We start from the raw sequence: 27,629 nt of genomic DNA, 5'->3' as shown, positions 1-27,629 counted from the left end.
CTGTTATGTTATCCGCAAGTACATTTCAAATCGACCACGTGATGCCAATATTGTACCACGAGGACAAGTTTTTTACACCACGTGATCAAAATTCAGTCAAGTTTTAATCACGTGGCGTAAAAAACTTGTCCTCGTGGTACAACTTTGGCATCACGTGGTCGATTTGAAATGTACTTGCGGATAACATAACAGACGCTACGAAGGCGAGTAAAAAATCACAACTCCTCGGTCTACTGGGAAGAGTAGTACATTCACCCTTGATTTCATGAAAGGACAACGACAAGAGTGTGAAGTGAACTTTATTACAAAAAATATTTCATTTTCCCCTAATATTATACCATTAGATATAGCTTTGGCATATCACAGCTTTGTTTTCGCGACTTTGAAAATTTCCATCAAGATATTCTCTGATGAATATTTTGGTTCATAATTTATCGATTTTTTCGAAAAGATGTAAAACCGCCAATTTGAAAAATACCTATGTTATGTATAATATACAATATAAAAATATACACGATATCGCGAAAACAAAACTGTTTTGATGCTTAAATAATGCGCATGATTAGAGCAGGCAGATTTCTATGCTTGGGAATTAATTTGCGACCCTATGCTATACATGCTTCAAGAGTTTTGCGCTACTGCTCTAAGCGCATGCTCAAGGGGTCAAAAATTGGGATCATGGGTCGTAAATATTGCTATATAATATTCAAGTAGCATTAAGCTAATTCCAAATCGAATATACAAAAATATAGCAATCTTTACAGCCCATGGTCCAACTTTTTGACTAGTAGCGTGGAACAATTGATGCATTTATAGAATTAATAAACATAACCAACTAAAGATTTTAGTGCTGGCAAAACGTTTTCTAAAATATACTCCAACCCCGCTATTCTGTACCCTGTTATTTTGGCCAATTTTATCTCTATCTTTGTTACACCCTTTTGGTTGAAGTAGGCATAAACAGTTGAACGGACAAAAACAAAGGATATGTATTCAAATCAACTGTCCATCAAGGGAAACTACGAAGTGCTTAGGTTGCATTGTCAAGTAGAGCAGTTTTCGTATGACTGTGAAAAGCGCAGTGTCGTATGCGTCCCATTTCGTGACCGTGATGTTTTCTAGAATTTAAATTGGCTATTTATTTTTTTTCTCGCGCAATTTGATTGGTCTGGCAGTGCCGCGACTTTGGCGTGACCGTGTCCGCGCCCTGATCGCGCCATGTTTCGGGCATTTGATTGGATGATGAGTAAATTATCGCGCAGTGTGACTGGATTGGCGCATACCTTACCGTGTTATGACCGTGTTCGTGCCGCAAGCTTTTCACAGTCATACAAAAACTGCTCTAAGTAGTTATAAGTACTAAGTACTTATATTTCTAACTTTCTATCCTATCTTATTTCCCCTTATTCAATAAATAGGCGCGCGTGAAAACTGTTACTATGCTGAATAAGTTCAATTCTAACTTCCCAAACACGAGGGAAGTTGCTAATCTTTGATATTGTTTTGATCTTTATCTTGGATCTCCTGTAGCATCTTGGTAATTTCTGGCGAACACGAGATTACGTTACTTCCACTCGAGGTAACAACAGAGGACGAGATATTCTGTGTCATCTCTACACTGCGAGTTTCAGTTTGTTGGACATCTTGAGGTCCCGTTTCTTGGTTCATACTTGCAGTATCAGGCCCTTGGGAGGAGTCGGGCTGGTCAGTAAAACTTTGGGCTCCTAACATTTGATTCGTAGAATCTAGCGACGGTGTTGGAAAAACTGGTTGACGCCCGAATAGGCCTGCACCCTGTCTGGACATAATTTCGTGACTGAAAAAAGAAGGCTGGGTTGTTCTGGAAAAGAGCTCTTGGTTAAAAATGGAAGGCTGCATCATTCCTCGAGCTCCCAGTGAAAAGGGTGGAGATTGGAATGGGTTCTCTTCACCAGATGAAGTGATCTTTTTCTCTTGCAAAGCAAAGGACGCCATTTGTCGACTTTCCTCTATCTTTGTGCCATCTGTTTGCACCACGTTTTGTTCCTGATACGAATTAGCAATGGCAGATTGTTCAGTTCTGTGTCCACTGGTTGTGGTACTGCTAAACTGTTTAACTTCTTTCTTGACAGTCTTGAAGCTATGGAACGCCTCTTTCGTAGCTGTAGACAGCGATCCAGCTACCAACTGAGTACTATCTGTTGGCATCATGGCTTCTTTTAATGGTGACGTCGATGAAGATGGAACTTCCTGAGTGCTTTCTGAAGCATTTTCTTGGTGATCTCTTATACCTTTTTCCTCATTCTCTTTCAAACTTGGCTCCTCCTTTTCACTGGATTCTTCGGAACTTTCATCTGCTTCAACAGTGGCCACATCTGGTGAATCCAAGGTATCTCTACATTCTTCGAACTTCTTCTTAAATTCTTGGGCGTTTTCAGCGGTCTTGAATCGAACTGCCAACATCTCTTCCTTCGGTTGTTCTTCAGAGATATCAGCAAGGGTTTGCCAAATCCACGAGCGATCGGAATTATTCGCAGCCAACGTCATATTGATGGTTATAAGATGGTTAGCACAAAGTTTATGTATGTGATCACGCCTCATGACAATACGAGAATGGCCCTTTCCTGTAAGTATTTTGATCTCACCGACGCCTCTTTCTTTCCATTGCTTTAGTTCCTTGTCGTAGCGGTATAGTTTTGCCCGTTCTTTGAAGACAACCTCTTCGTTTTCTTCTCCTGTGACAGCCTTTATTTTCTCTGGTAATGCGATGATTGGTTCAAAGTGAATGTGGTCACCAGAAACATCATGATGGTATTCATCGTCGTGATCATCATCTTCTGCTTTCTCTTCAACTGGTTTCTGATCGTTCAGTCCTTTAAAAGAAAAGGCTTCAGATGAAGACGGCGCTTGGTCAAAAATGCCTACCTTCCCTACGTCGCTAAAAGACAGCGAAGAGATTGATTGTGTCCCAAACAAAAATCCGGACTGGTCTGGTTTTGATGAGTCTTTGTCCTCTGAAACAGTTGAATCAGGTTCTGGAGTCTCTTGCTTTTCTTCGGTATTACAAATCTCTTGTTTGTTGATCTCTCCGTTATTCTCCTCCCTTGGAGCGCCACACTCTGGACATGTCTTGTTTGAACTGTTACTTGATACATGACAAGAACCACATTCCCATTTCGCATCATCAGAGCTTCCGACTTCGTTTGTTTTATCTTCCTTCTCATTAGATGTCTTTGACACTTGATGCAGTTCTCCTGTAGCTTGGATGTCAGTTGCGTTAGTTGTACTGTCAACTTCAGAAACGGAATCTCCCTGCCGTCCACTAGTACTTGAGGTTTGCATTGGTTCTTTAACAGCTTCTTTATCTGTCTCACTACTGGTACTGTCGACCTCGGAAACCGAGCACTCTTCTTTTTGCTGCCTTAAAATGTTCTGACATTCTTCAAATACTTTCTTAAACTCTTTTGCTGTGTCAAGCGATTTGAACCTAACTGCTAGCTTTTCTGCCGTCGGTTCTTCTTCAGATAAATCCGCCAAGGTATACCAGACCCACGAACGATCATTCCCGGCATTGGGGACCAGGTTCATATCAGTTGTAATAACATGGTTTGCACAAAGTTTGTGGATCTGGTCCCTTCGCATAACAACTCTGAATTTATTGTTGTTTTTGTTCTTAAGTATTTTAATATCGCCAACTCCACGCTCTTTCCACTGTGAAACTGAGCTCTCAAATCTATACAACTTTGCTCGATGGCCGAATAGCTTTTCTTCATTTTCTTCACCAGTAACTACTTCAATCTCAGAAAGGCTCACGAGAGGTTTAAAATAGATATCCTGATCATCTTCTGTACCGTCATCGGTGCCTCGTGGCGAGCTGAACAGCTGTGTGCCTTGTCCCGCAAATCCTTTACTTGATTTTTGCTTACCAAACTGAAAGCCCTTGTCAGTGGACACATCCGAAAATGAAGAAAATGATAGCCCTGATGAAGATCCAAACACAGTTTTTGGTTCTTCGCTTTTCTTTGCTTCTTCCCCTGTTGTTATTTTACTTTCGACTAGTAAACGATCAGGAGAAGTTGTTTTGGCTTTAACAACACTGCTAGGAGCTTGTGGTTGTCGTTCGTACAGAAAGAACCCTTCTGGAAGGAGAAGACTTCGAGCGCGGCGTTTCTCTTCCTCACTCGGTTCGACAACACTGGTCAAAGCCTGATCTACTGTATCCTGTTCTCTTTTTTCAGCAGCATCTGTGGAATCAGCATCTGCCTTTTCTGTCTTGGGTTCTTTTTTGGGTTGAATCACGGCTTCTGTCATAACAGCAGAGGACACACTGTCTTTGTCTGTAGTGGTTTGGTCAGAACCGGAAAATCCAAAGGTAAATCCTGGCACTTTACTAGCAGAATTGGATGAATTTGCTGCAAATCCAAAAACGTTGGTGGTAGCGGGTTTAGCGGCAGCTGTATCTTCTTTCGGTACACTTTCATTATCAAATACCAATTGTGGTTTTTGAGATGAGGTGTCAGTTACTGGGACTCTGAAGGTAATACCACCAAATGGTACGGGAGCCGAACTGTTATTCTGTCCAAATGAAAACCCAGTAGCTTCAGGTCCACCAAAACTAAACGGCGCTGGCTTGCTTTGGGTAGATGAGACAGCTTGGCTTGTGTCAGCACCAGGTTTAGGCGAAGAGCATGCTGCACAACTTGTAGAATCTGCGTTATTGGGTACGAGACAAACTTCACACTCCCAGGACCCTGGCTTCGTTTTGAACTTATCCATTAATGAATCTTTCTTTGTATCTTGCGTTGGAGTTGAATCTGCTGCAAATCCAAAAACGTTGGTGGTAGCGGGTTTGGCGGCAGCTGTATCTTCATTCGGTACACTTTCATTACCAAAGGTGTCAGTTGCTTGGAGTCCGAAAGTAACGCCACCAAATGATACTGGAGCTGAACTGTTATTCTGCGTAAATGAAAACCCAGTAGCTTCAGGTCCACCAAAACTAAACGGCGCTGGCTTGCTTTGGGTAGATGAAACCGCTTGGCTTGTATCAGCGCCAGGTTTAGGCGAAGAGCATGCTGCAAAACTCGTAGAATCTGCATCATTGGGTACAAGACAAACTTCACACTCCCAGGACCCTGGCTTCGTTTTGAACTTGTCCATTAATGAATCTTTCGTTTCCTGTGGTGAAATGTCTGACCTCTTTTCTTCGACGTTTGATCCTTCACTAAAGCTTTTATCTTTCTCTTCTTTATGAACGATACTTTCTTGAGAATCATCGGTTATTTTGACAGCAGTGGTTTTACTCTTATCATCTACTTCAGATTTGTGTTGCACCAACTTTTCGTGGCACTTATCAAACTTTTCCTTGAACTCTCGAGCAGTCTCCTCATGCTTAAACCGAACTGCCAATTGTTCTGCCTTAACTTCTTCATCTGAAAAATCTGCAAGTGTATTCCAAACCCATGATTTAGTTGAGGTGCCATTTGGATTAAGAGTCATGTCAGGAGTAACATAATGATTGGCACAGATCTTGAGGATGTGATCTCGACGCATTAGAATACGAACACGACTATTCTTTTTGTGAAGTAGAATCTTAATATCACCAACTCCCCGTTCTTTCCACTGTTTTAAGTCCCGGTCAAACCTGTACAACTTGGCTCGATGGGAGAAAATTAACTCCTCCTCTTCCTCGCCAGTTCGTGCTTCTACTTTCTCTGGCAAGGGAACGAGTGGTTCAAAGTGGGGACCATCTTCATGGTGTTCTTCACCTTCACTTCCTTCGCTTTCTTTACGGTGAGCTGGAGATCTTGAAAAGAGTGGTACGCCAGGTTTAAACTCTTCCTTGTTCTTAGTGCTTCCTAAGATTCCAAGACTAGAATCAATATTTGAAGCAATTGAAGCGAAGGACAACGATGAGATGTTTGAAGATCCAAATAGGAAACCTGATGATTGGGGTTCCTCCTTTTTACTTTCGGTCTTCTCGATGTCATCTTTGGACCTGTTCGTAAAGAAAACCCGTTAGAATAATAAATAAATAAAAAGGCTGAAAACAAGGTGAAGAGAAATACAGAACAAAAGTAAAGCCTGCAAAAAGGAACGCGACCATAAGAAGGAGCATCGAAACAATAGAGGTCAAATCTATCGCTGAGTTCAAATGTATGAATAGTTAAAAGTTAATACGTAATACTTCAAAGTAATATAAATAATCACAAAGATATTAAGAGCTACATACTTTTCTGCAACAGAACTTTTGTCGTGTAATTCTTTATCTTCTGTTGACTGCTTTGAAGGCGTCTCTTCACTTTTTTGTGTTAGAGTGCTATCGTCTTCCTTTGGTGATACCTGCTCGCCTTCACCTTCCGAAACCTGGGGTTGAGATTTTCCCTCTTTTCCTTTTTCAAAAGCATCTTTGAAGCTCAGAGCAATCTCAGCAGTCTTGAAGCGGACTGCCAATGTCTCTTGTTTAGGAACTTCATCCGCAAAGTCTGCAAGCGTATTCCACACCCAGGACTTCTCAGATCCTGCATTAGGTTTCAAAGTCATTTCTGGCGTAATTTGGTGATTGGTACAAAGCTTCAATACAATGTCCCGTCGCATAACAACACGGCACTTGCCAGAACTAGTGCTTCTTAAGATTTTAATGTCACCTAATCCACGTTCCTTCCACTGATTTCCTTCTTTATCAAATCGGTACAACTTTGCTCGTTGGCAAAAAAGGACTTCATCATTTTCCTCTCCAGTTTTCTTGGTAATCTTCTTGGGTAGTGGAATGATGGGTTCAAAATGAATGTTATCATCTTCAGCTTCTGGGTGCCTACCTGGGGACTCTGGAGATGTGGGAGATTGTGGGGACTTTAGAGAATTTTTTAATGGCTCCTTATCTTGTGACAACTCCAGTTTGAAATTAAACTTCGTGTGGGACAATGACCCAAAGGCGAATCCTGTAACAGGGCTAGCTGAGGTTCCACTTGTGGGAGGTATTAATGAGGTTGGAGTAGTTTTTGAAGGGGTTTTGTTAGGAGACGTCTTGCTTGGGCTGTGTCTGTAGGTATCTTCCTCTAATTCCTCCTCTGGGGCGTCACCTCGTCCAATAGTGAACACAGGCTTTTCTAAAGCCTTACTTTGAGCTATGCCATCAGGTTGACTCGGTTGTTGTTGTTGTCCAAACTGGAGAGTGGCAGATTTTGTTGTACTGAACCCACTACTCTGAGAAGTGCCTAAGGTAAACGTCTGTGGTGTTTGGATATTTAGTGCTGGTTCTGATGTTTGCCCCGGTTTGGGTGTGTTACATGCGGCACAGGTGGTAATGCCAGGATTGTTTTGGATCAGACAAGCTTTACATTCCCATGCTCCCGCCTTGGGTTTAAACTTGTTCATTAAAGAATCTATCCCATCAACTTCCTCTGAACTCTGTCCCCTGTTAGGCGTTTCGAAGACTGAAGCTGTTGATGTACTAGTGGGTGTTACACTCGCCTGTTCATTTATAACTCCCACTTCCTTGCCTACTTCAGATGCTTTTTCAGACATCTTCCCAGCTTTTTTGTTTTCTTTCGGGTTTTTCCTTGCAAGTGCAACCAAATCATCAAATTCATCTTTAAACTTCATAGCTATTTCTGGCGATTTAAAGCGTACAGCAAGCTTTTCTTGAGAAGGCGTTTCCTCAGAGAAGTCTGCAAGGGTCTGCCACACCCAAGACCGATCAGAAGTGGAATTGGTTCTCAGTTCCATGTCTTCTGTAATCCAGTGATTGGCACAGAGTTTGTGGACTTGTTCTCTCCTCATCACCACTCTTCCTCGGCCAGTTTTGTTGTCCAACAGAAGCTTTATGTCTCCAATTCCTCTCTCTTTCCACATGGAGGCACTTGCATCAAAACGGTATAATCGTGCTCTTTCTGAGAACAACAGAGTATGATCTTCTTCACCCGTGGTCACTTTGATTAGCTCAGGAAGAGGAATGAGAGGTTTGAAATAAATATCTGTTTCATCTGATGCATCATTTACTGGAGATCCAAAAAGCTGCTGTCCCGCCATTGGAAACAGAAGATGAGTTGTGTCCTTTTTCTCGAACGTCACGCCAGCTGTTGTGGAAAACGATGCAAACGATAATGGCTTGGCTCCTAGTGAAGTTCCAAAGATATGATTTTCTTTTTCTGAAGATGGTTTTGCAGAGTCTTCAGGTTTTAATTGAGTTGTTGTTGCCATGTTGTCTTTTTCTGGTTTTTTCAAAACATCTTGTTTCATCTTCAAGCGCACATTATTGTCACAGCCCAAACATCCAGGACAAGGCTCTGTTCTTGCATGATAGAAAAAATTCAAAGGTAAGAGAAGTCGAGAAGCCTTATCTCGATCTGTCATTGTCGCCCTTATTTCATAGATAACAAAGCAATCATCATTTTTGGGTTGGCCTTTCTTCAGAGGACTTCGCGCTGTTAAGAACTTCCTTGCAGATACACCAGGCGTTATACTCATTAGAGGAGGCATTTGCATCAGGTTTTGTCCTTGAGGTAGAAGCTGATGCGTAGTGGGACTAGGTTGGGATACCACTGTGTTGTTGAGATCATCCTCGTTAGAATAACTGTTATCTTCTTCTTTGTCGTATTCGTCACTAGAATGATAGCTACCGGACTCTTCAGATTCAGTCTCAACGTCATCAGAGTAGTCATCCAAATCCTCACTCGTTTTCGAAGAATCGTCTGGAGTAACTGTTGAAAAGTTTGACGAACCCTGTAGCTGGTTACTACTGGAGGTTACAGTTTCCCTAGGTTTGCTTTGTAAAAGTGACATCAACAAGTCTGGAGGCTGGGGCCCCTTTGAAGCTAACCCATGTGCCAGAGACTTGTCTTTTATTTGTTGTAGTGATGGTAAATTCCCTGCATTCTCACCCATTCCTTGGACTGGTTGTGATGCCACAGAAGCACTTGCACTTTTGCTTGCAAGTTTACTTAAGATAAATGACGCAGGATACATGGCATCGGGTTTACCACTTGAGGGTGTTACAACTGCTGGCGCCATTCCGGCTAACGGTTCTGTTTTGTGAAGGTTACCAAATCTGAACTTTTCTTCCAGTTGTTGTTGCCAGAACAATTGTGGTGGGATGGTGGAAAGAACAGATGACGAAGCTGGTGCAGTCTGTTGAGAAGCTGAAGACATTTCTGAGGATACACATGCTGAATTTGGGACGACAGCATCACCTGAGGCAGAGCCTTTTTCTTCTTCATTATCATTGTCAATGTCAAATCCTGGCAAAGCATTACTTGGTGAAGTACTAAATGTCAAAGACTTCACTTCCTTTGAATCGTCTTTGTTTTGCGCTCCTTCAGACTTAGGAGTTCCATTACTAGGAGATCCGAATGACAAACCAACTGGCGATGAACTTGTATTCACTTGACTCGAAGGATTTGGGGTGGTAGACACACCAAATGGCGCCAAAGTAAATGAAGGTGCTTGAGTTTTGCCAAAACTGAATGACAAAGGAGAACTCGAAGAAGTTGATGGTTTGAAGCTAAAAGAAAAGGGTGCAGGCTTCTGCCCAAAACCCCCTCTTTTGAAGCTAGTTTCTTCCGATTCGTCAGGCTTTAATGGTGCAGGATTAAACTCAAATGGAAATTTCTGAGTTGCATCTGGCTCTTGAATTGATGCCTGTTTTTCATTTCCTTGAGGCAATGCAGATGAAAAGTCTGTTGATGGTTTGTTAAATGCACTGTTCTGAGGTTCAAAGGAAACATTTGGCGCCCCTTTAGGAGTAATATCAAAATCTTTAGCTTTTTCTGCAGAGCCGAACCCGGTTTTGGGCAAGTGGAAAGCCGGCTGTGTAAAAATGTTTGAAGTGTTTGTCTCTGTGACAACAGAATCTTTAGTGCAGGGTTTGCTTTGACCACAAGCTGCACATTCAGTTTCCTTTTCTTCATTAACCACCAAACATTGAGTACATTCCCAGCTTCCAGCCTTGGGTAAAAACTTAGTAAAAAGCGAGGACTTGGTGTTACCTGAAACTAATGCACCATCCGTCTGGGTTGCTGATGGAGCTGCGGCACTGTTGTCGGTGTTGTTGGCACCACATGCAGCACAGATAAAAGTATTAGGCAAATTGGACTTGGAACAGATACCACATTCCCAGCTCCCAGGTTCTTTGGTCACTCCTGCTTTACCCTTTTCTATCCTGTTTAATCTGAATGGAGAAGTCGTGACACCAGATAATTTACCCTTACAGTTCTCAAATACTGCCTTGAACTCTGCAGTTTCCTCTGCCATTTTAAATCTTACAGCAAGTTGTTCGACATTAGGAGTTTCATCAGCAAAATCAGCAGCAGTGTTCCAGACTAAAGTGTTTTGAGAACCAGCCTGGAGAGGTTTGAGTTCCATTTCCGTGGTGATGAGATGGTTGGCACAGATCTTCAAGATATGTTCGCGTCTCATGAGAATTCGAAATCGGGTTTGACCAACAGCACTAAGTATCTTCAAGTTCCCCGTTCCTCGTTCTTTCCAGGATTTTAGGTCTTTGTCGTACCGGTAAAGCTTAGCACGCTTACTAAACAAGACAACTTCCCCTTCTTCTCCAGTTTTCTTTTCAATCTGTTTTGGCAGAGGGATGATAGGTTCAAAGTGGATTCCATCATCAAATGAAGTAGAATCATGACGTACACTTCCTTGCTCTGACTCGCCTTCTTCGCTCTGCTCTAGATCACTTTTCTTCTCTGGACTATTCTTTTGACTCAGTCCAGCAAAGAACTTGGAATCGATTTTCGGTGGCTCTGGGCTAGTCACGACTGGAATTCTCGGTCCAAGTCGTGATTTTACTGACGGTTTGGCAACGGGTGTCGACTCCAGTGGTCGACCATTCTGTGGTGTTTGTTGCCGGGAGTATGTTGGAGTAGTAGCCATGGCATCGTACGAAGCAGCCCCTTGACTTACTGGACTAGTAAATAGTGGCAAGTTATGCTGTGCTGGTATACTTGGTACAGGAGCAGGACTTGGGTAGTTTGTAGGACTCATGAATCCTGAAAATCCATGGCGTTTTAGTTCACGAAGTTCAGTCTAGATAAACACAAAAGAAAATATTACAAAACTACACCTGAGGTAATAGGAGAATAATTTGAACCCAGGTTTTGATATGGCGTGTTGAGTGTTCCTGTCTGGGTGTATGGTTGCAGTCTTTACAAAACGTTTCTAATTATGTTTCGACAACTTCAAAGAAGTCTTCTAGAGAAGATGGGACAATTAGGGCACTCATAACAATCACAACAACAACAACAACGGCAACGTCTTAATTTATGACAACTACCAACACAACGACAACACGATGCTATAGCCAAAATCAATGGTTAATATTTTACCTCTAGGCTGTGAACTTTATTGTTGAGCTGCTGAAGATGTTGATCTCTGACCGCCATCTGCTCTTGTAAGTAGCCATTGTTTAATGTCACCTCGCTTAGTTTGGCAATCAAATCTTTGGAACTTGCATCTTGTGGCTGCGAATCGATAAACATTCCCATTTAATGAATCATAATCTGCTAATGTTAAGAGAGGTTTTGAAGATGTGTGCGTTTAATACGTGGAAAGTATCTCTTTTGACACCATGTACAATTAACAATTACAATTAGAGTGCATTCCATATATATCCATGAAAAACTCAACCAACGAAATTGTACAAATTAGTGGAAAGTTTTGTAGCTCTGAGATCTGTACTGAGATCTACTGAATTTACTAATTTGTGCCAAAGTTTTTCACGGATATAATATTATGCACTCTTTCCAGAAAATGAATTACATGCTTATTTTCAAGTACGCCAATCTTCAAAACCGGATGAAAATTTTATTGGCTGATAATACTAATAAGGAGCATCATCAATCCTGAAAGGGGTGGAACAGGTCCATCCAATAGCATTGGAGTTAGGCCCTCTTCTCTCTTTTTCTCCCTCCCATCCCCCCACCCCATCCCCTGAAATTCAGGTTACAGTACTGACTAAAACATCATTTATACTGTACGATATAACATAACATTGAAAGGGCTTGCCATTATCTACCAGTATTTCATCCAATCAAAACACATAGTTACTGCTACGGCCCACTCATAAGAAAAGGATGGCTCTAGCAACACTGGGCCATACCTGTTCCAGCCAGAAATTGTCTTCTGATTCTTGGACGTCTGACATGGTGGTGGAGCTGCGACTCGCTTGGAAGTCAAGCTGCCGGAAGTCAAGCTGCTTTCCTTAAAAGATAATCACAAAAAAGGCTTATTTATTTAGAAAATGATCTACATGTTGGTTGTACATGTTTCATTTTAGCTAGAGGACTTGTATGTTATGAGAAAAATTCTGAAATATTCAGAAAGGCAAAAACGTCCTTTTATTTAGATAGGTTTATTCTTACTTGGATTGGCTTGAGCTCTGTTTGGATCTTCGTTCAACATGTCTTCAATGTCATTCAGTTCATCCTGTAGAGTCTGTCGTCGCCTCTGCAATAATACATTAGAACAGAATGTCACATTATAGGATATGCATGTATGTGAAATGAAGTAGGTACAGAACCTTGACAACCTGAAGTATGTTAAGGTAAGTTAAAGTGCTAGAGAAAACCAACAAAGTCTCTGAACTGAATAGTTGATTGGATGGATGTATGTATGGATGGATAGAAGTATGGATGGATGGATGGATGGATGACTCATTGTCAATGTTCAACACAACGATCTAACACATAATAAAACGATAATGAAGACTCCAACAGACCACTCAATACCAATAAAATCAGGATAGCATTGTCTTGTACAGTACCTCTTCACTAGGGACCTTGTCTAAGCAGGCAAGCAGCAGTTCTCTGGCTTTATTCAAGCAGTTGTAGTACTCCTGTGCTGGTGTACCAGACTGAGCATCTGAACCAAGATCTTCTGATGCTGCAGCTTGTGCTTCAACATTTGCAAGGTACTTGTAAATCTATAAAAAAGATTATTTCTATTTCAAGCTAAAATGAAACCCTCATAAAAACTAAATTATGGGTAGTCATATACCCCATTCACACCAGCCAGACCTTTAAACATAATATTTAAAACTTAGACCTAAAAACTTGCATACCATCCCTGCCAAAATTCATGGTTTCAATTCAACTTCATCACATGAATTTTACACTAGTAGATTATTTCAAATTGCTATTTTGTATTTTACATGCTGGGTAGTCTTATACCATTCACACCAGACCTTTAAACATGTTTAAAACTTGTTCAATCAAACCAGTGGCCATTCGCACATGTGCAGCTAACTAAACTACTTTGGGGCAGGTAGTTTTAATCTTGTTTAACGATGGCAGCCAAACAAGGAAGGATGTGGGATAGAGAAATTACAGTCAAAATGGCTCAAGCTTACCCCCTAGGTTTCATTAGTGGTTTCATTATTCGAATATTGAAATTTATTATGCTTTCCGAGAATACTAATACTCCGATTCAAAATAATAACCGATTCAAAACTTGAATTCTGATTGGATTATGGTGTTCCTTATATGGAATAATCCAATCAGAATTCGAGTTTTGAATGAAACCATTAATGGAATCTAAGGGGGTAAACTGAAGCCATTTTGACTGTAAAAACTAAACAAGGTTAGTTGGTGCGAATGGGGGATTAGGAATGTAATGAATGTTCCACAAAAGCTGAAATACAAAAGAAAGCATCTACTACCTGTGCAAGGTTCCACATTCCTTGTGTTGTCTTGACTTGTTCAAACATTTCCATTGCCTCTTCAATCTTTCCTTCTCTCAGGGCTGCCTCACCAAGGATAAGCCTGGCTTTTTGAATGTTGAACTTGATATCAATTTTCTACAAAACAGGGTAGCGAAACATTACAAGTTATTGGACTTACTCCAAACAAAAAGATACAACTATCAGGTATACTAATATTGCAGTCAGGAGTCATGTTTATGAATACTGAAGAAGATCCTTGATCAGGGATCAAAACGTCTAATTGTAAAACATGAAAAAGTCAAAGAAAACAAGTGATTCAAATATTCACAAACTAACCATTAAGGAGTTCTGAAGTAAGGGGAAAAGAGAATCCTTTCTGACAGGGATGTTTTCATTTCTGTGAATAAGAAAGTAAAGTAAGATTATTTGGTGAATCAGAATGACAGATTTCAAAAACATTGTCTGTCTAAAATCTGAAGTGGGCAATCTAAGACTTTTGGTTCTTTTATGTTTTTTGGATCAGATAAACATTTTTTTCCCGAACTCAAAGATTATGTTTCATAGTCTATTATAAAAGGAAACCATGTTGTTTGTCTGTGTATTTCCTCACAAGAATAGTAAGACAATAATGGTGCTAATTATCTGAACAAAAGAAAGTGTGCAAGGGATTCTGGTAGTTGTAGGTAATGATTGACGCCATAATGCAAGTGTCCTATTTGCAGCATGTTTCTGGCTCTCAAATTTTAGAATTCAGACCTCTGACTGACAAAAGTTCCTTAAAATAATTATATAAAGGAGAATGTTTACCAACTAAAGGCTGTTTGACAGTGCAACTTAGAATAAGATTCCCAAGCACCAACCACTATTCATAGCACAACATAAAAACGCTGATACAGTATTATCTGAATTATCTCACTTTTTTAGCCTTTTCGGTCACTATAAATTTATTGAGATAAGTGTATATAAATGAAAAAAAGTTTTAAGTGATGTTAACCTTTCAATTTTTTCAAGTAAAATAAGAGCTTCTTTCCAGTAGTGAAGACTTCTTGCTTGCAGGCTCTAGAAGTTTGGGGAAACGCGATTATTACTAATCTTCAAATTAATAATTATCAAGAGAGCATAAAAAAGAGAGGGACTTATTTATGCTCGCTTGAAAATATCCAATAAAGCAATAAATACAGTTAGTAAAAATACACAGGTGATTATTGAAAATCTCGCGCGCTGATTGGTCGAGAAACTTACACTACCACACGATAATCACCTCCAGCAATAACCGAAAATGGCGGCCAGCCGCTTTGTTGCTGTTACTGGAAAAAATGTCTTTTATCTTCTTTCTTTTCTTTTTTTTGAAAGAATCACCTGTGTATTTATACTAAAACAATTATTTGCCTCAGCCTCAGTGAATATCAGAGAATATTTACCTCGCCGCTCAAAGACTTGAGTCTCGGTAAATATTCCCCGATATTCAAATATTAATTGTTAGGTAGTTCCAACCATTTGGCTTCATGTTACTTCTGGAGTTCGGGCTTTAAATTATAGCAAAATATCTCCATTACGAAGCAGAAGGTCTCACCTTCCAGTGTTCTTCATAGTACCAAGGACTGACCCCAGCTGTTTTCAAATAGGATGCCTAAATTTAAAAACCAATATGAGAAAAATACTTATGTTTATAGAAATACAAGCAGTCAATCTGAGGACGATTCTGTATCCTCACTTATTTTTCATAATTATTTTGATAATATAATATTATAATTATGCATAGCATACCTTGTCTCCAAAGTTGAAAGCAAGATAGATAAGAAGCCGTACATGTAAGCCATGGACACCAAGAGCACGGATCACTTCTAGGCCTTGTTGAACAGTTGCTCTTACCCTGCCTGCACTGCTGACACTAAAAATAAACCCAATTATTTTAAGGTGTCAATAACATGGTACTTACATTCTGCTTATACCATAAATCCTCTATTTAGCCCCCCGGGGGGCTTATTTATTTCAGGCCCGTTTGAGGGAGGGCTTATTGGAGAGAGGGGGCTTAATTGAGAGGGGGGGCTTATTGATTTAGTCAAAACGCAGTAAGTTGTACCATAGTTAATAGTTAATATTAACTATGGTTGTACGCTGTCAGGATGTAATGTGATTGTAACTCAGAAACGGTAGCATTACTATTGACCATCTCGCATATCTGTAGTGATGTACATGGCATTTTTATTATTTGATTCACCTGTGTTAGTCTCTCAAGTATAATTTACGATTATGTTAGTGAACTACCGTATCAAGACTTTAATAAATCACCTTTAATCAGTACACGTGATTCTTTAGTTGTGAAGGGGGGACTAAAAAGAGAGGGGGGGCTAAATAGAGGATTTACTGTATTTCAAATTCTTCTTACCCAAACAAAAAATAAAATATAAGAAAAGAAAAAAAATATTAAAAAATGAAGTCAGTCTGACTCCATGCCTACATTTTTGGGAATTTACCATGATGCATTGCTATGCAGGCTAGTGAAAAATCGAGTACCTTGCTTATCATGTTGAAAGAATTGATAGCAAGAAAGCACTAAATACCAAGGACCAGGTCAAAGGAAAAACTTTCCAATAAAAAAGAGTGATTTTAGACTTTTGAAAATGATGCCAAAAATAGTCAATTTTTTTTAGAATTTTTTTGTTAGAATTTTGGACATTCCTCCTAGTCCTCCAGGTTTTTTGATTTGAAAAGTTTTTTTCTGTTTTTTTTTTTTTCTTTTTTCTAGCAAGCATTTTAGACTGGTATTCTAGCCAACTCTCTCAAAATTGTTGAAGATGAAATTCTTCAAATAAGAATCATTTTTCCAGCGTTTTTAGGCATTGTAGGAGTCAAAGGGTTACAAGTTGCTTTGCTAGTAATCATCTCACACACCTTGCAGCACCAGCATACAAGTTGTATGCAGCCAACCACCATTCTTCTTGTGCAGGTGAAGTCAGACAGTCACACAACTGTTGTGGCAGGATTTGTGGTTGGTAATCAGGAATGTACAAATCTTGGTCCTCAAGGAACTTTGCTGCTGATGTTCGTATTACGGCATACACAAAGGCCTGCAAAGAATCGAGGTCATGCTTTAAGAAGGGTCGACCTTGTTTTACAAGGGTACTACTTAATAGCCAGTGGCTTTAAAACCTGTTTATGATCAAATTGGAATTAAATTTAGAAGTTGGTTTTTGAGGAGGGAGGAAAACCAGAGAACTTACAATGTAAAGGAAAACCACAGGAGAACCAACTTGATTCAACTGAAAACATTTAGTGTAATGTCTTCTCATTTCAAAACACATATTATCATGTACTGTTTGTAATACAACATTCTATATGATCACATTTTGGAAAGAAGTGTACCTCAAGGTCTCTTAAGCATAACGTATCTGCAGCAGTTTGTTCAATGTTGGGAACATCCATCCTCAGTCCGTCAAAGATTCTAGCAACAATCACACCCACTGTAAAAAGATAAAGTATTAGAATTGCATTGTCAAACTGAAGCTAAAACCTTTCTACACAGCATGAAATATCATGGGCAGTGTAATAATATGAAGCACAATTTCTTCTGAAACTTGTTTTTTTCTTTGCTATACAAGCTTCAGCCTCCTACACATATGTCTTCATGAAAAGCTTCTATTGTTGCATGATGATGCAAAGGATGTTGGCATAGGGTAGTAGGTAGTATTTCTTTACCTCCTGGCCTGATGCTTCGCTCATAATGATACCAATGTAATCCTATCCATGTTATAAGCTCAAGGTTCCTAGGATTATTGCCAACACAAACTGAAAACACAAAAGATCAAATTATTGCACAATTGTTGGTATCCTTTGTTATGTACATTCATTCTACCATTTGTTTGTGGTCAAAAATGTGATACTTAGTTTCCGTCATAAGCAAGTATGTTTTGAAAATCAAGGGTGGTGCTTTCACCAGAAGAGCCAGTGTTCGAGTCTCACTGAGCTCGGCATAATATGTGAGTAGAGTTGCTTGTTGGTTCTCTCATGTGCTTCGAGAGTTTTTTCTCTCACCAATGTGACCCGGTACGTGGCGTATGTAAGTAGAGTTTCTTGTTGGTTCTCTCCTATGCTTTGAGGGTTTTTGAAGAGCCACTTTGTGGAAATCCCACTATTGAATCCCATAAATTAATTTTTCTATTTTTCTTTAAAAGATATATTTTTTATTATAAGTATGTGTAAAAAAGGTAGAGGTAAAGGTAATTTATTTTACTTCGATAGCGTGGGGAGTGGTTGCCCAATTCTCCCAAGCCAAGGGCTCATGTTTAATGCACTTGAAGGTGCACCCTCTACCCCCTCTTACTATCAGTGCTCCTTTTTACGGGTATTTAAAACTAATTACAGCTACACAGAACAGAGAGAAGTCGAAACAGACGTGGAGGTCCTGAGGATCCAACTATGGACCTCCAGCTCTGAAAGCCACACACTAACCAAGTGAGCTACGCCTGTGCCTAACTGTGAAGCGTACTGCAATTTTTAAAATTACCTTCATCATACTTGACTAGCTGTTCAACAGATGGAAGGTTTATTTCAAGAAGACAAAACTCTTCATCATTTGCCAGGAACGACTGATAAAACAAATAGAAGCCAGCAAACAGAAGTAAGTTATAAAATATACATACAGACAGGATTAACATGTTAAAAAACTGATGCCACTTAAAGTTTTGGTAATCCACTAAGTAAGGTTACCATTACAAATACTGCATTAAAATATCATAACTTTAACTTGACAAAAGACATAAACTACAGAAATTCAAAAACTACCTTTGATTTATCTCGATGTTCACCATACACTGTATTCAAAATTTCTTCCTGACCCTAGCGAGAGAATACGATTATGAGTAAGAGACGTTTTCAGTGGATCTCAATACTGAACAAAAATAAAGGGAAAATCAAAGAAATAGAGGATGCCGTGCAGAGATATGGGTTTTATCTTTGATTGTTGAGGTGACACCTTACACGAGATGGTCTCCAAGTGGCCATGTGCTGTAATATTCTGTTTAACCCTTTCACTACTAGAGCAGCCAAAAGCGTCCAACCAGAAATGCTACATTTTTCCACTTAAACCATTTAAAACAAGTTACCTGTTGAGTACACCAGTCAGAGATACAATTATCCAACCATTCTTCTCCATACTTGTGAATAACTGCTTCAAGTAGGTGACCTATATTGATCAAAAACAAAATGAAATGATTCAAACATCAAGATATAAGAGAAACTTAAAGAATTAACTGTTGATAAACAATGTTAAAAAGCAGCTCCTCCCAAAATTCCCTCTAGCCTACAGGTCACATTTTGCATTAATGAGCATACTGGTCAATTTTGTTTATAGAGGATGACGATTGACGATTCAACTGATAAACTCATGGTCCTCCTTTAACATCTCTAGTGAATTAGGGCTGGACCAATATTAATGTTAGTGGTAACTGAACCACATAAAGGTCGTGCATGCATTTGCAGATGTTATTACTAAGACAGTACCTTATCCTCAGTTATTATATGACCCTAAGCGTTGGTCTGGACAGGACTTCAAAATAAAACCTCCCACAAAAGAGACCAATGCTTTTAACAATTGAGCTAACCGGGTGGCAGCGGTTGCAATACATTGATTTCTGGATAGCTTTTTCAATGTTAAATTGTGTGTGTGAACAAACCTGCATGACTTAGCCTGTAGCATGCCATATGATACCATCTGAGTGCATCTTTATTCTTTGGTGCTGTAGCAACCCATGGAGTAGTAATATCTGGTTCTTGCACTTGGGCACACATGGTGTAACACACACTGGCTAGTTTTAGGGCTCTTGGCCATGTTAGGTAATTCTAAAAATGCAACATATTGAAGATGATCATGAGAGCCACCAATGAATGGAATATTTGGTCAATAAAGGAACAAGTTTCAAAAGTTTATAAACTAAAAAAACTGAATAGTAATGTACTGGTTGCATCTCGCCTCTCTGGGTTTGACCCCTGTCTCAAACTGGATCAAACTGTATGTGAGTTGTCCACATTAGTACACATTACCAGTTATCACCACTTGTATGTGAGTTGAGTTTGTTTGATGTCAATAAAGGAACAAATTTCAAAAGTTTATAAACTAAAAAAACTGTGACTATCTGTTCAAGGGTGGAATAGTAATGTACTGGTTGCATCTCGCCTCTCACCGCTGTAGTCTGGGATTGACCCCTGTCTCAAACTGGATCAAACTGTATGTGAGTTGTCCACGCTAGTACTCTACTAGCTATCACCACTTTTATGTGAGTTGAGTTTGTTTGATGTGTTGTTCTCTCCCTTGTCACCTGGGTTTTCTCCGGGTTCTCTGGTTACCTCCCTCTATAAAATCAGCATGTGAGTTGAGTGTTGTATGTTTGAAATATAGAATGTAGTGGTTATGCGTATGGAGGTTACTTCACAGAAGAGCCCCGTATGGGGAGTGATGGTTGTTAAATATAAATATTCCTATATATATATAGGAAACAAACAAGGTTGTCCATTGCATAGTTTCTATGCTTTATGCTGAAGGAAGTTTTGTATGTATGTTAAATTAATGCGTAGTTAATTACTGGCAATCTCATTACTGTCAAACAAAAATAATACTTAAGGGAATGACTATTGCTAAATCATGGTTTTTACTTGCGTAGGAATCGAAGTCAGAGTTGTAAACAGTAACTGTTTACAACTCTGACTTCGATTCCTACGCAAGTATATTTTTGTATGAACTGTTCATGAATGAAATTGCAAGTGAAAACCACTTGTCATACAAGCACAAGCATAAGCTAAGAAAGAAAAATCCTTCCCATTCCAAAAACTTCCATTCTGACTCCTGAATCCAATTCCGACTCTATTTTTTCAATTTATCATCAGTTCCTTTAGACTCTGATTCCGATACTAACTCCATCACAAGTGAAAACACTGCTTAAGTTTTAAGGCCGGTTTTTGCCTTAAAGTATTCAAGGAAAATGTATTTAGTGTTAAAACTGAATCAGAAACAAAAATATAGTTGTTTATACTTCTAAGCTTATAGATATGATGCAATGTTTTGTTTTCTGTTCATGAATGATGTGGTTGAGTTCCCTTACCTCCTTAGCTAGTTTCAGGATAAGAGTTGCACAGTGTAAGTACAACTGTCCTCTCATCTCAGTAAGAACTACATCCCATTCATATTTCTGTGAGTGACTTCCTCTTGCTGTGCTACGGACTTTTCTCTCATGTGCCATTGTTAAACAATGATCTAATCTATTAAACCAATAACAGAATTAGAATAAATACTTCAACATACGTGTAATAAGCATGAAGTTCTAAAAGTTTTGGCTGGTCATTGGCCAGTCATGATGACAAGCCAAATTAGCTTTAGCTCAATCATACATTGTTTCTGGCTCAAAATTACTGGTCAAAATGACCGGCAAGGCAAACATTTGACTGGACAAGTTCCAATGGACAAGTTCCAATGGACAAGTTTCAATGGACTACTTTGACAATACATCAGCCATCTTGGAACACAAGACACCATGGGGTATCCAGGGGGCAAAACAAGACAAAAGTGGTAGAAATTATATAGAGTTTTGTGTGTTTGTCTTTCTTTCAAAAAAATTGATCAATGTGTAATCTGTACTATGTAGCATTGAGCTACATATTACGTAGCTAGCTTTATCAATTTACCCCCTGGATGCCTCATAATCCCTTTTCTTCAAAGGTGGCTGCCATATCATAGAGGTAATCTATACTGGCTGGACATTGTCCAATGACCAGCTGTCAGCCCTGGGCCTGATCCAACATTTGCTTGTAAGCTTAAATGATCAATACTTCAATCAACTTTATATATGTGCTATGTACAAAAACACTGGATAAATTTGGCAGGGCTTGCAATATCGTGTGATAATGGAGAGGCAACTGGTTCATATTTGCATTATTCATTCACATTATTTACCTGTAGAACAAGTTGATAGTTTCTCTAGTTTTTTCAGTCTTCATAAAAAGATTCAAGAGCTGTGATAGTGCAGCCATTAGGTGTGCGTGTGAGTCCAAGATAACATGTCCTGGCCCAATATCTCGGTCAGAGTGAACTAAGAGAAATTAAAGAAATTAGATTAAACTTAAATCATAGAACATACAAAAACACAGAATTGACATTAATGGAAAACAAAGATTGGTTAGCTTACTCATTTTGTCCTGTTTCACCATGTATTTCTGAAGAGGAAGAAAAAATTAGGAAAAAAGGTATTGTTTTGGATTTCAAACCTTAACGAAAGCCCTGCCAGGACTAACCAGCTAGTTTATGATCTTCTCATATTATTTCAATACTTAATGAACACCCTGCCAGGACTAACCAGCTAGTTCACAATCTTCTCCCATAATCATTTTAAAACTTAATGGATACCCTGCCATGCTCATTACATAGTTACATGGTTTTACTCAATAATTGTATTATATTATATTATGATATACTATTATCATTATTATACAAATGCCATATACCATGTCATACCTCAAAAACATCAACAGCACACATCCACCATTCTTGGTCACCATCAAATGCTTTTGTTCTGACTACGGATGCACAGTGAGAATATGCCTCAACTAAACGACCTGTAAGACGACTAAATATTAGTTGCAAATGAGAACCAGAAAAAAGTTCTTTGAACTTTCTAAACAGCTATTTACTCAACACTCATGGATGGACGGCTTTATGCCTAACAGGTTTTGCAACCCAAATGATAAGGCAGCCAATAGATCGAATTCAACTCTAGAATCATAATTACCTGTTGCAGCATAAACTTTGATTAACCTGATATGCAGCTTGGCATCTCTTGGTCTTTTGGTCTGATAAAGAATTACAGTGTTTTAAATAACAAAAGGTTATTTAAATTCAAAAACGTTTGTTCAATTATTTGTTATGTGCCTGACACTCTGCGGTTATGTATGTAATAATCATGTATTTATAGCAACAAAAAGTATGGAGATTAAATTTAAAAAATAACATTATCAACTCACCATTTCCTCGGAGATGAGATCTTCCATTTGTTCATAATCAATCTTGCCCACAGACTCCAGTAGATGCATCTAGAATTATAATACACATATGAAAAATGCTAAAACCTAGTTTCTTCTAACATACACCTCTATATCCAAAAACAAAAAGATTTCAAATATTAGCAACAAAAAATACCATGGTAACATACTCTGAGTTTAAACACAGCTGTGTGGCCAGGGTAGAGTCTTGCTGCTCTGTCTGCCCAGGCCTGGAATGAATATCAAATATAATATCAAGCTTCATGCTTTGAATGTTGTCATTTTATTTCCAGGAACTGCATTTATCTGTGATACAGAATAGCATTATTAGTAATCCAAACTGTCTATGTAAGGCTCAGCTTTTCTAATCCTGATCAATAGTCCATGGTTAGTTATAATTACCAAGACAACCATATCTCAACAGAAAATTTCAGCTTTGATTAAAACAAATCTCTATGTTAATTAACTAACTTAGACCAAAACCTTAATATGTTTTATGAGCTCTAAATCACAAGATTATAAGATTAGGAAATATTTTTCCCTGAATCATCTTCCAAATTAAGTTAATTATATTTTGTTGATGACCGAAAATAAAATAAAATAAAACAAATCTTTCTCATTTTGTGAGGGTAGCACTCAATAGACAGGGGCTAATAACCAATGGCCATCTTTTTTTAAAGTAGATTTTTGTAAATTATTTTTGTAAAATACCAATTAAACAATTCAATGTAATCTTTTAGTACTATTTAACTTATACAGACTTTCATGAGTTAGCTAGATTTCTATAATGGCTGCATTTTCACTAGAAATGTTAACTTGCCTAAAATTCCTGGAGGTGTTTTAAACCTTTCAAGAAAAACACTCTGATTGGCCCATTTATTTGGTAGGACAACTTAAACCATCTTGCTAGGTAGTTTAACTTTGCCTTACTTCTTGTGTTATATTTAAGCTAGTTTAAATTGTCCTAGTGAAAACACAGCCAATAGGACACCACTTACTCTTGCTCTGCCTGGATCAACTGGAACTTGGCAATACAGTTCCACAACTATAACATGAAAAATACTGACATTAAATTCCCATAAGCAAAGATTATTTTCATGGTTTTGCTATATGTTATAAAAGACTTGGACATTGATTAGCATGTTTCCATTGAGTTTTTGGTGCAAGTGATCAGTAAGTTGCTTAAAGTGCACATGAACTCTTTGACAATACATTCAGTACCGGTTCTGCATAAAGTAAATAGTTGATTGGTAAAATATTTCTTGATTTGAGTGACGCGTCTCTAAGTTAGGAAGGTTTATACTTCCAATATGTTAATGATGATGACGTCAGGTAAGGTATTTGAGTGTTTTTGTTGTAACTAGTAATACTTAATGTTGGTCATTTTGAAAATAAAAATTTTAAATAGCTTTCATGTAAACCATGAGTAAAATAATGATGCTTTTTAAATACTGTATCTATGAACCAGTTCGATTTTGTATATTTAATTAAGCCTTAATAGACGTCACGCTTATTAGCATATTGAAAGTATAAACCTTCATAATTTAGAAAAGCATCACTCAAATCAAGAAATATTTTACCATTCAACTATTTACTTCATGTATGATCAGTACTGAAAGTATTGTCGTAGGGTTCATTTGCACTTTAAGCACTAAAAAAGCTAGAGTTGCACTCTGGTATGCCCCGTGCGACTCTTATGCTTCCTTTATGCTTAGCATAACCTCCCAACTCTATGAAATCAGGCTATTCAATGACCAATCCTATAATATATAACACTAGTGTTTACAACAATCCGGCTTACCTTTGAGGACTAGATCATGTTGGGTGTTGTTCAGGTCTAGGGATCTATTCATTTAACGACAACAAAAAAACACTTATTGAAATTACTGTACTCAAAAATGTTAAAAATGGGTACTTTTACAATTTGATCAAATTTCCCAAAGATCATGGGTTGTCATTTCAAAACTTCGTTTTGTTTCGTTAACTGGGTCCATAATGCCTTGCAAATCAAGATGGCTGCAACATTGTCAAAGTAGTCTTTTCACCATTTTCAATTCATTGGTTCACTGGTCAAACACAAAGCACTCAAGCGAGGCGCCAAGGTACTTTCAAAGAATAATATTATTCAAATTTGAACCTTGCAACCTTGACTGAATGCTTTGTGCTTGACCAGTGAACCGGTGTATGGAAAATGGTAAATTGAGGGGTTTTTTTTCTGTTCTAGCCAAACTGACAAGGTTATAACAACGAAACTAGTTTTTAAAGGCTAAAATACACAATTAGTGTGTATGAGACAGTAATATAAGAAAGTGAGAATTCACTAGTTTAAATTATGAGTATAGTTTAGTTAGTGGCCCATGATAAATGACGTGACTAAATCTGATCTGATTTGATTTACGATTTACTGTAAAAAAATTAAAGTTTTTTTTGTTTTATACTAAAAGAACGACTAGAAGTTTTATTAGTAAGATATTTCAGACAATATCCATCGTCTATCATCAGTTTAATGATAATGTTTTCTATTAATCAAAAGAAAGCCAAACCTACCTTCTGTAAGAAAGTAATGCTTTTTCAAGATTTCCTGTTTCTTCAAACAGCTGTCCCATCATTCTATGACCCCTGTGTGAATAAAAGTAATAAATCCAATATTTAATTATTTAACAAATAGACATCAGTTTTTTATGTGTCTGTCCTCTTATTGACGATAAATTGCGTCATCACCTTGTCCAAGTAGTGTGGATTCACGAGGCGTAGCCGAGTGGATCCGCATACTACTTTGACAATGTGATGACGTAATTTATCGTCAATAAGAGGACAGACACATAAAAAAACTGATGTCTATTTGTTTTTTACAATAACAAAAACGATAAAAATTTCTCATTTTTAGCAATCAAAACAACCAACGGAAAGAGCGCGCGCTCGTTGACGTCAGCTTTATCTGTCTGTCCTCTTATTGATGATAAAAAATTACCAATTAGTGCGCGAGAAATTTGTAAGTTATTGTAAAAACAGCTGTTTCAAAAAAGGTTGAATACTGAATACTGCATACTGAATAGTGCATTCCAAGACCAAAGGGCATTCTGGGTCTCATTAATTTGAAATAAAGAGTAAAATACAGCAATTAACTCTCAACCTGTAGTTTGTATATTGTTTCAGATGGAATACACTGAAGATAGAATAAATAATTATTATTAATCCTACTTATGACAATGTCACTATGATCCACAATGCACTTCGGTCTTGAAATGCACTATTCAGTATGCAGTATTCAGTATTCGACCTTTTTGAAATAGCTGTATATAAAATATATGAAATAGAATGTGGCCGATGAAGGAATTAATAAAATGAATGAACATGGATGAATGGATAAATAAATGAGTAACTCCAAAAAATCAAAAAATAAATAAAAGAATAAAATAAAGAAGGAAGGGAGGTTATGTGAGGAAAGAAAGAACGAGACATCAGGGCTTAAAAACAATGGGACATCAGTTGCCAGTCATAACCACTGACAAAATAGGTTTTAGCTCAGTCATATACCTCGTTTCTGATTCAACGTTACTGGTCAAAATCACTGGAAAGGAAAAGATTTGACCTGACAAGTGACATTGTTCTGCCATGGCCGGCCGTTATTTTAAGTCAAAATGAAGAGGAAAGGAGAAAGGGAAAGGAAGAAGGGAAAAAAGAAAAAGGAGAGGACAAATGAAATGAATATGAAAAGAAAAAATAGAAGAATGCAAAGGAGAAAGAAACGAGAATAAGAATGAAAGGATGGAAAGACGGTTGAAAGACAATATCATATCAGAAATCGATCATTATCATAAATTGGTCTCATACAATATACCCATACATATTTAATGTAATCCTACTTATATGACATTCAAATTAACCTCAAAAGTCTTCTTACAAAAAGTTTTTACAAATGTCATGTAAGCTGGCTATTTTGTTTTACCTGAAATCGCTCTCATTGACGCTGAGATAGGCTTCGAGATGTCTGGAGAAACAAGGACATTTTCAAGATGAATGGTTGTTTAAAAAGAGATGTGTGAGCGATTCTTCATCCAGCGGAAAGGATGAAACAATGTAATGTTAGAATACGACATCTGGAAGTCTGAATAACAAATTGTGAAAGCGAAACCGTTTTTTTTCATTTGAATAAACCGAAAACGGAAGTGTGAATGATAAATGGCGGGCAACTTTAAAGTTGATATCGTAAACCATTACCTTTTGGCTTTCACGTTGTCTCGGGCCTCTCTGTAAAGCCGAGCAAATGCAAATCCTTTGAGATTTTTCTAAACAACGAGATAAAATAGCAAAAATGACTAATTATTGCTTCTGTTCGATGTCAAATGGTTTGAAATTCACGGCAGAACACGACGCAGTCTTTTACCTCTCTGGTGCTGTCAATATTCCTTTCCACTTTAGCCACATATTTATCCACCTCATCTTTAGTCCATCCCATGTTTGCGAGGAATTTTGCAGTCCAGTTCAACCTATTTGAGTCAAATTGTCACAATTTTCTTGCATTTTTCCTGGAATTTGCCTCCAAAATTCGTCGTCTCGATCGTCACGTTTTTTGCTACTGCACATGCGCTATATGATGGACTATCACATAAGGATCGCGGGCGCAATACCGAATAACCTTATGATTTTAATGGTGAATTTTAGTTTTTATGCTCAAAAATATTTTATCAAATTATAATTGCCTTAGGATTTCGTTGGCCATTTGTATACCTGTACTTCAGTCTAAAAAAACACTTACAATGATTATCGAAATTTTGCGGATTTCTATTAAGCAACATTGCAATATTTTTTATCATATGAACATTTATTTTGCTGATAAATGTTCATTATTTTTCTTTTTTATCTTGATTTAGTTGTAATTTTATTTAAATGATTAGAAGCAACTTAAGTGTAAACTGGGAAGCCTGTGTATTTGACCGGAAAACGAAAATTAGCCTAA

At 38.1% G+C, this 27,629-nt stretch overlaps 1 protein-coding gene across 1 annotated transcript; it reads right to left on the bottom strand.

Moving 5' to 3' along the window:
* Nucleotides 1-281: 281 nt before the first annotated feature.
* Nucleotides 282-27,222, bottom strand: LOC116302529 (E3 SUMO-protein ligase RanBP2). The gene is made up of 31 exons (XM_031711851.2): nt 27,057-27,222; nt 26,891-26,958; nt 26,619-26,660; nt 25,217-25,288; nt 24,471-24,514; nt 23,668-23,714; nt 22,840-22,899; nt 22,652-22,720; nt 22,420-22,480; nt 22,146-22,246; nt 21,820-21,847; nt 21,588-21,723; nt 20,740-20,896; nt 19,318-19,483; nt 18,748-18,827; nt 18,428-18,481; nt 18,150-18,231; nt 17,342-17,431; nt 17,009-17,106; nt 16,538-16,713; nt 15,410-15,533; nt 15,216-15,272; nt 14,637-14,701; nt 13,979-14,039; nt 13,640-13,777; nt 12,746-12,904; nt 12,345-12,429; nt 12,083-12,183; nt 11,310-11,444; nt 6,209-11,010; nt 282-5,974 (listed from the first exon to the last, which is right to left on the bottom strand). Exons 1-31 carry the CDS (start codon nt 27,126-27,128, stop codon nt 1,486-1,488), a joined length of 11,919 nt encoding a protein of 3,972 aa, XP_031567711.2. The 5' UTR covers nt 27,129-27,222; the 3' UTR covers nt 282-1,485.
* Nucleotides 27,223-27,629: the final 407 nt, after the last annotated feature.

This window comes from Actinia tenebrosa, unplaced genomic scaffold (assembly GCF_029948245.1).
Source record: "Actinia tenebrosa isolate PJP-AT-01 unplaced genomic scaffold, QUT_ActTen_1.0 PGA_scaffold2__45_contigs__length_23673736, whole genome shotgun sequence".
NCBI classification, from domain to species: domain Eukaryota; kingdom Metazoa; phylum Cnidaria; class Anthozoa; order Actiniaria; family Actiniidae; genus Actinia; species Actinia tenebrosa.
Note: the sequence above shows the minus strand (reverse complement) of the source record. Positions and strands in the feature narration are given on the sequence as shown.

Excerpts from the sequence above, each read along its gene's own strand:
- LOC116302529 (XM_031711851.2), bottom strand. The coding sequence starts at position 27,128 with ATGGGATGGACTAAAGATGAGGTGGATAAATATGTGGCTAAAGTGGAA. Across the intron at positions 21,724-21,819 it reads GGTGAAACAGGACAAAATGA|TTCACTCTGACCGAGATATT; the intron begins GTAAGCTAACCA and ends AATTTCTCTTAG. Across the intron at positions 5,975-6,208 it reads AAAAGTTCTGTTGCAGAAAA|GTCCAAAGATGACATCGAGA; the intron begins GTATGTAGCTCT and ends CTTTACGAACAG.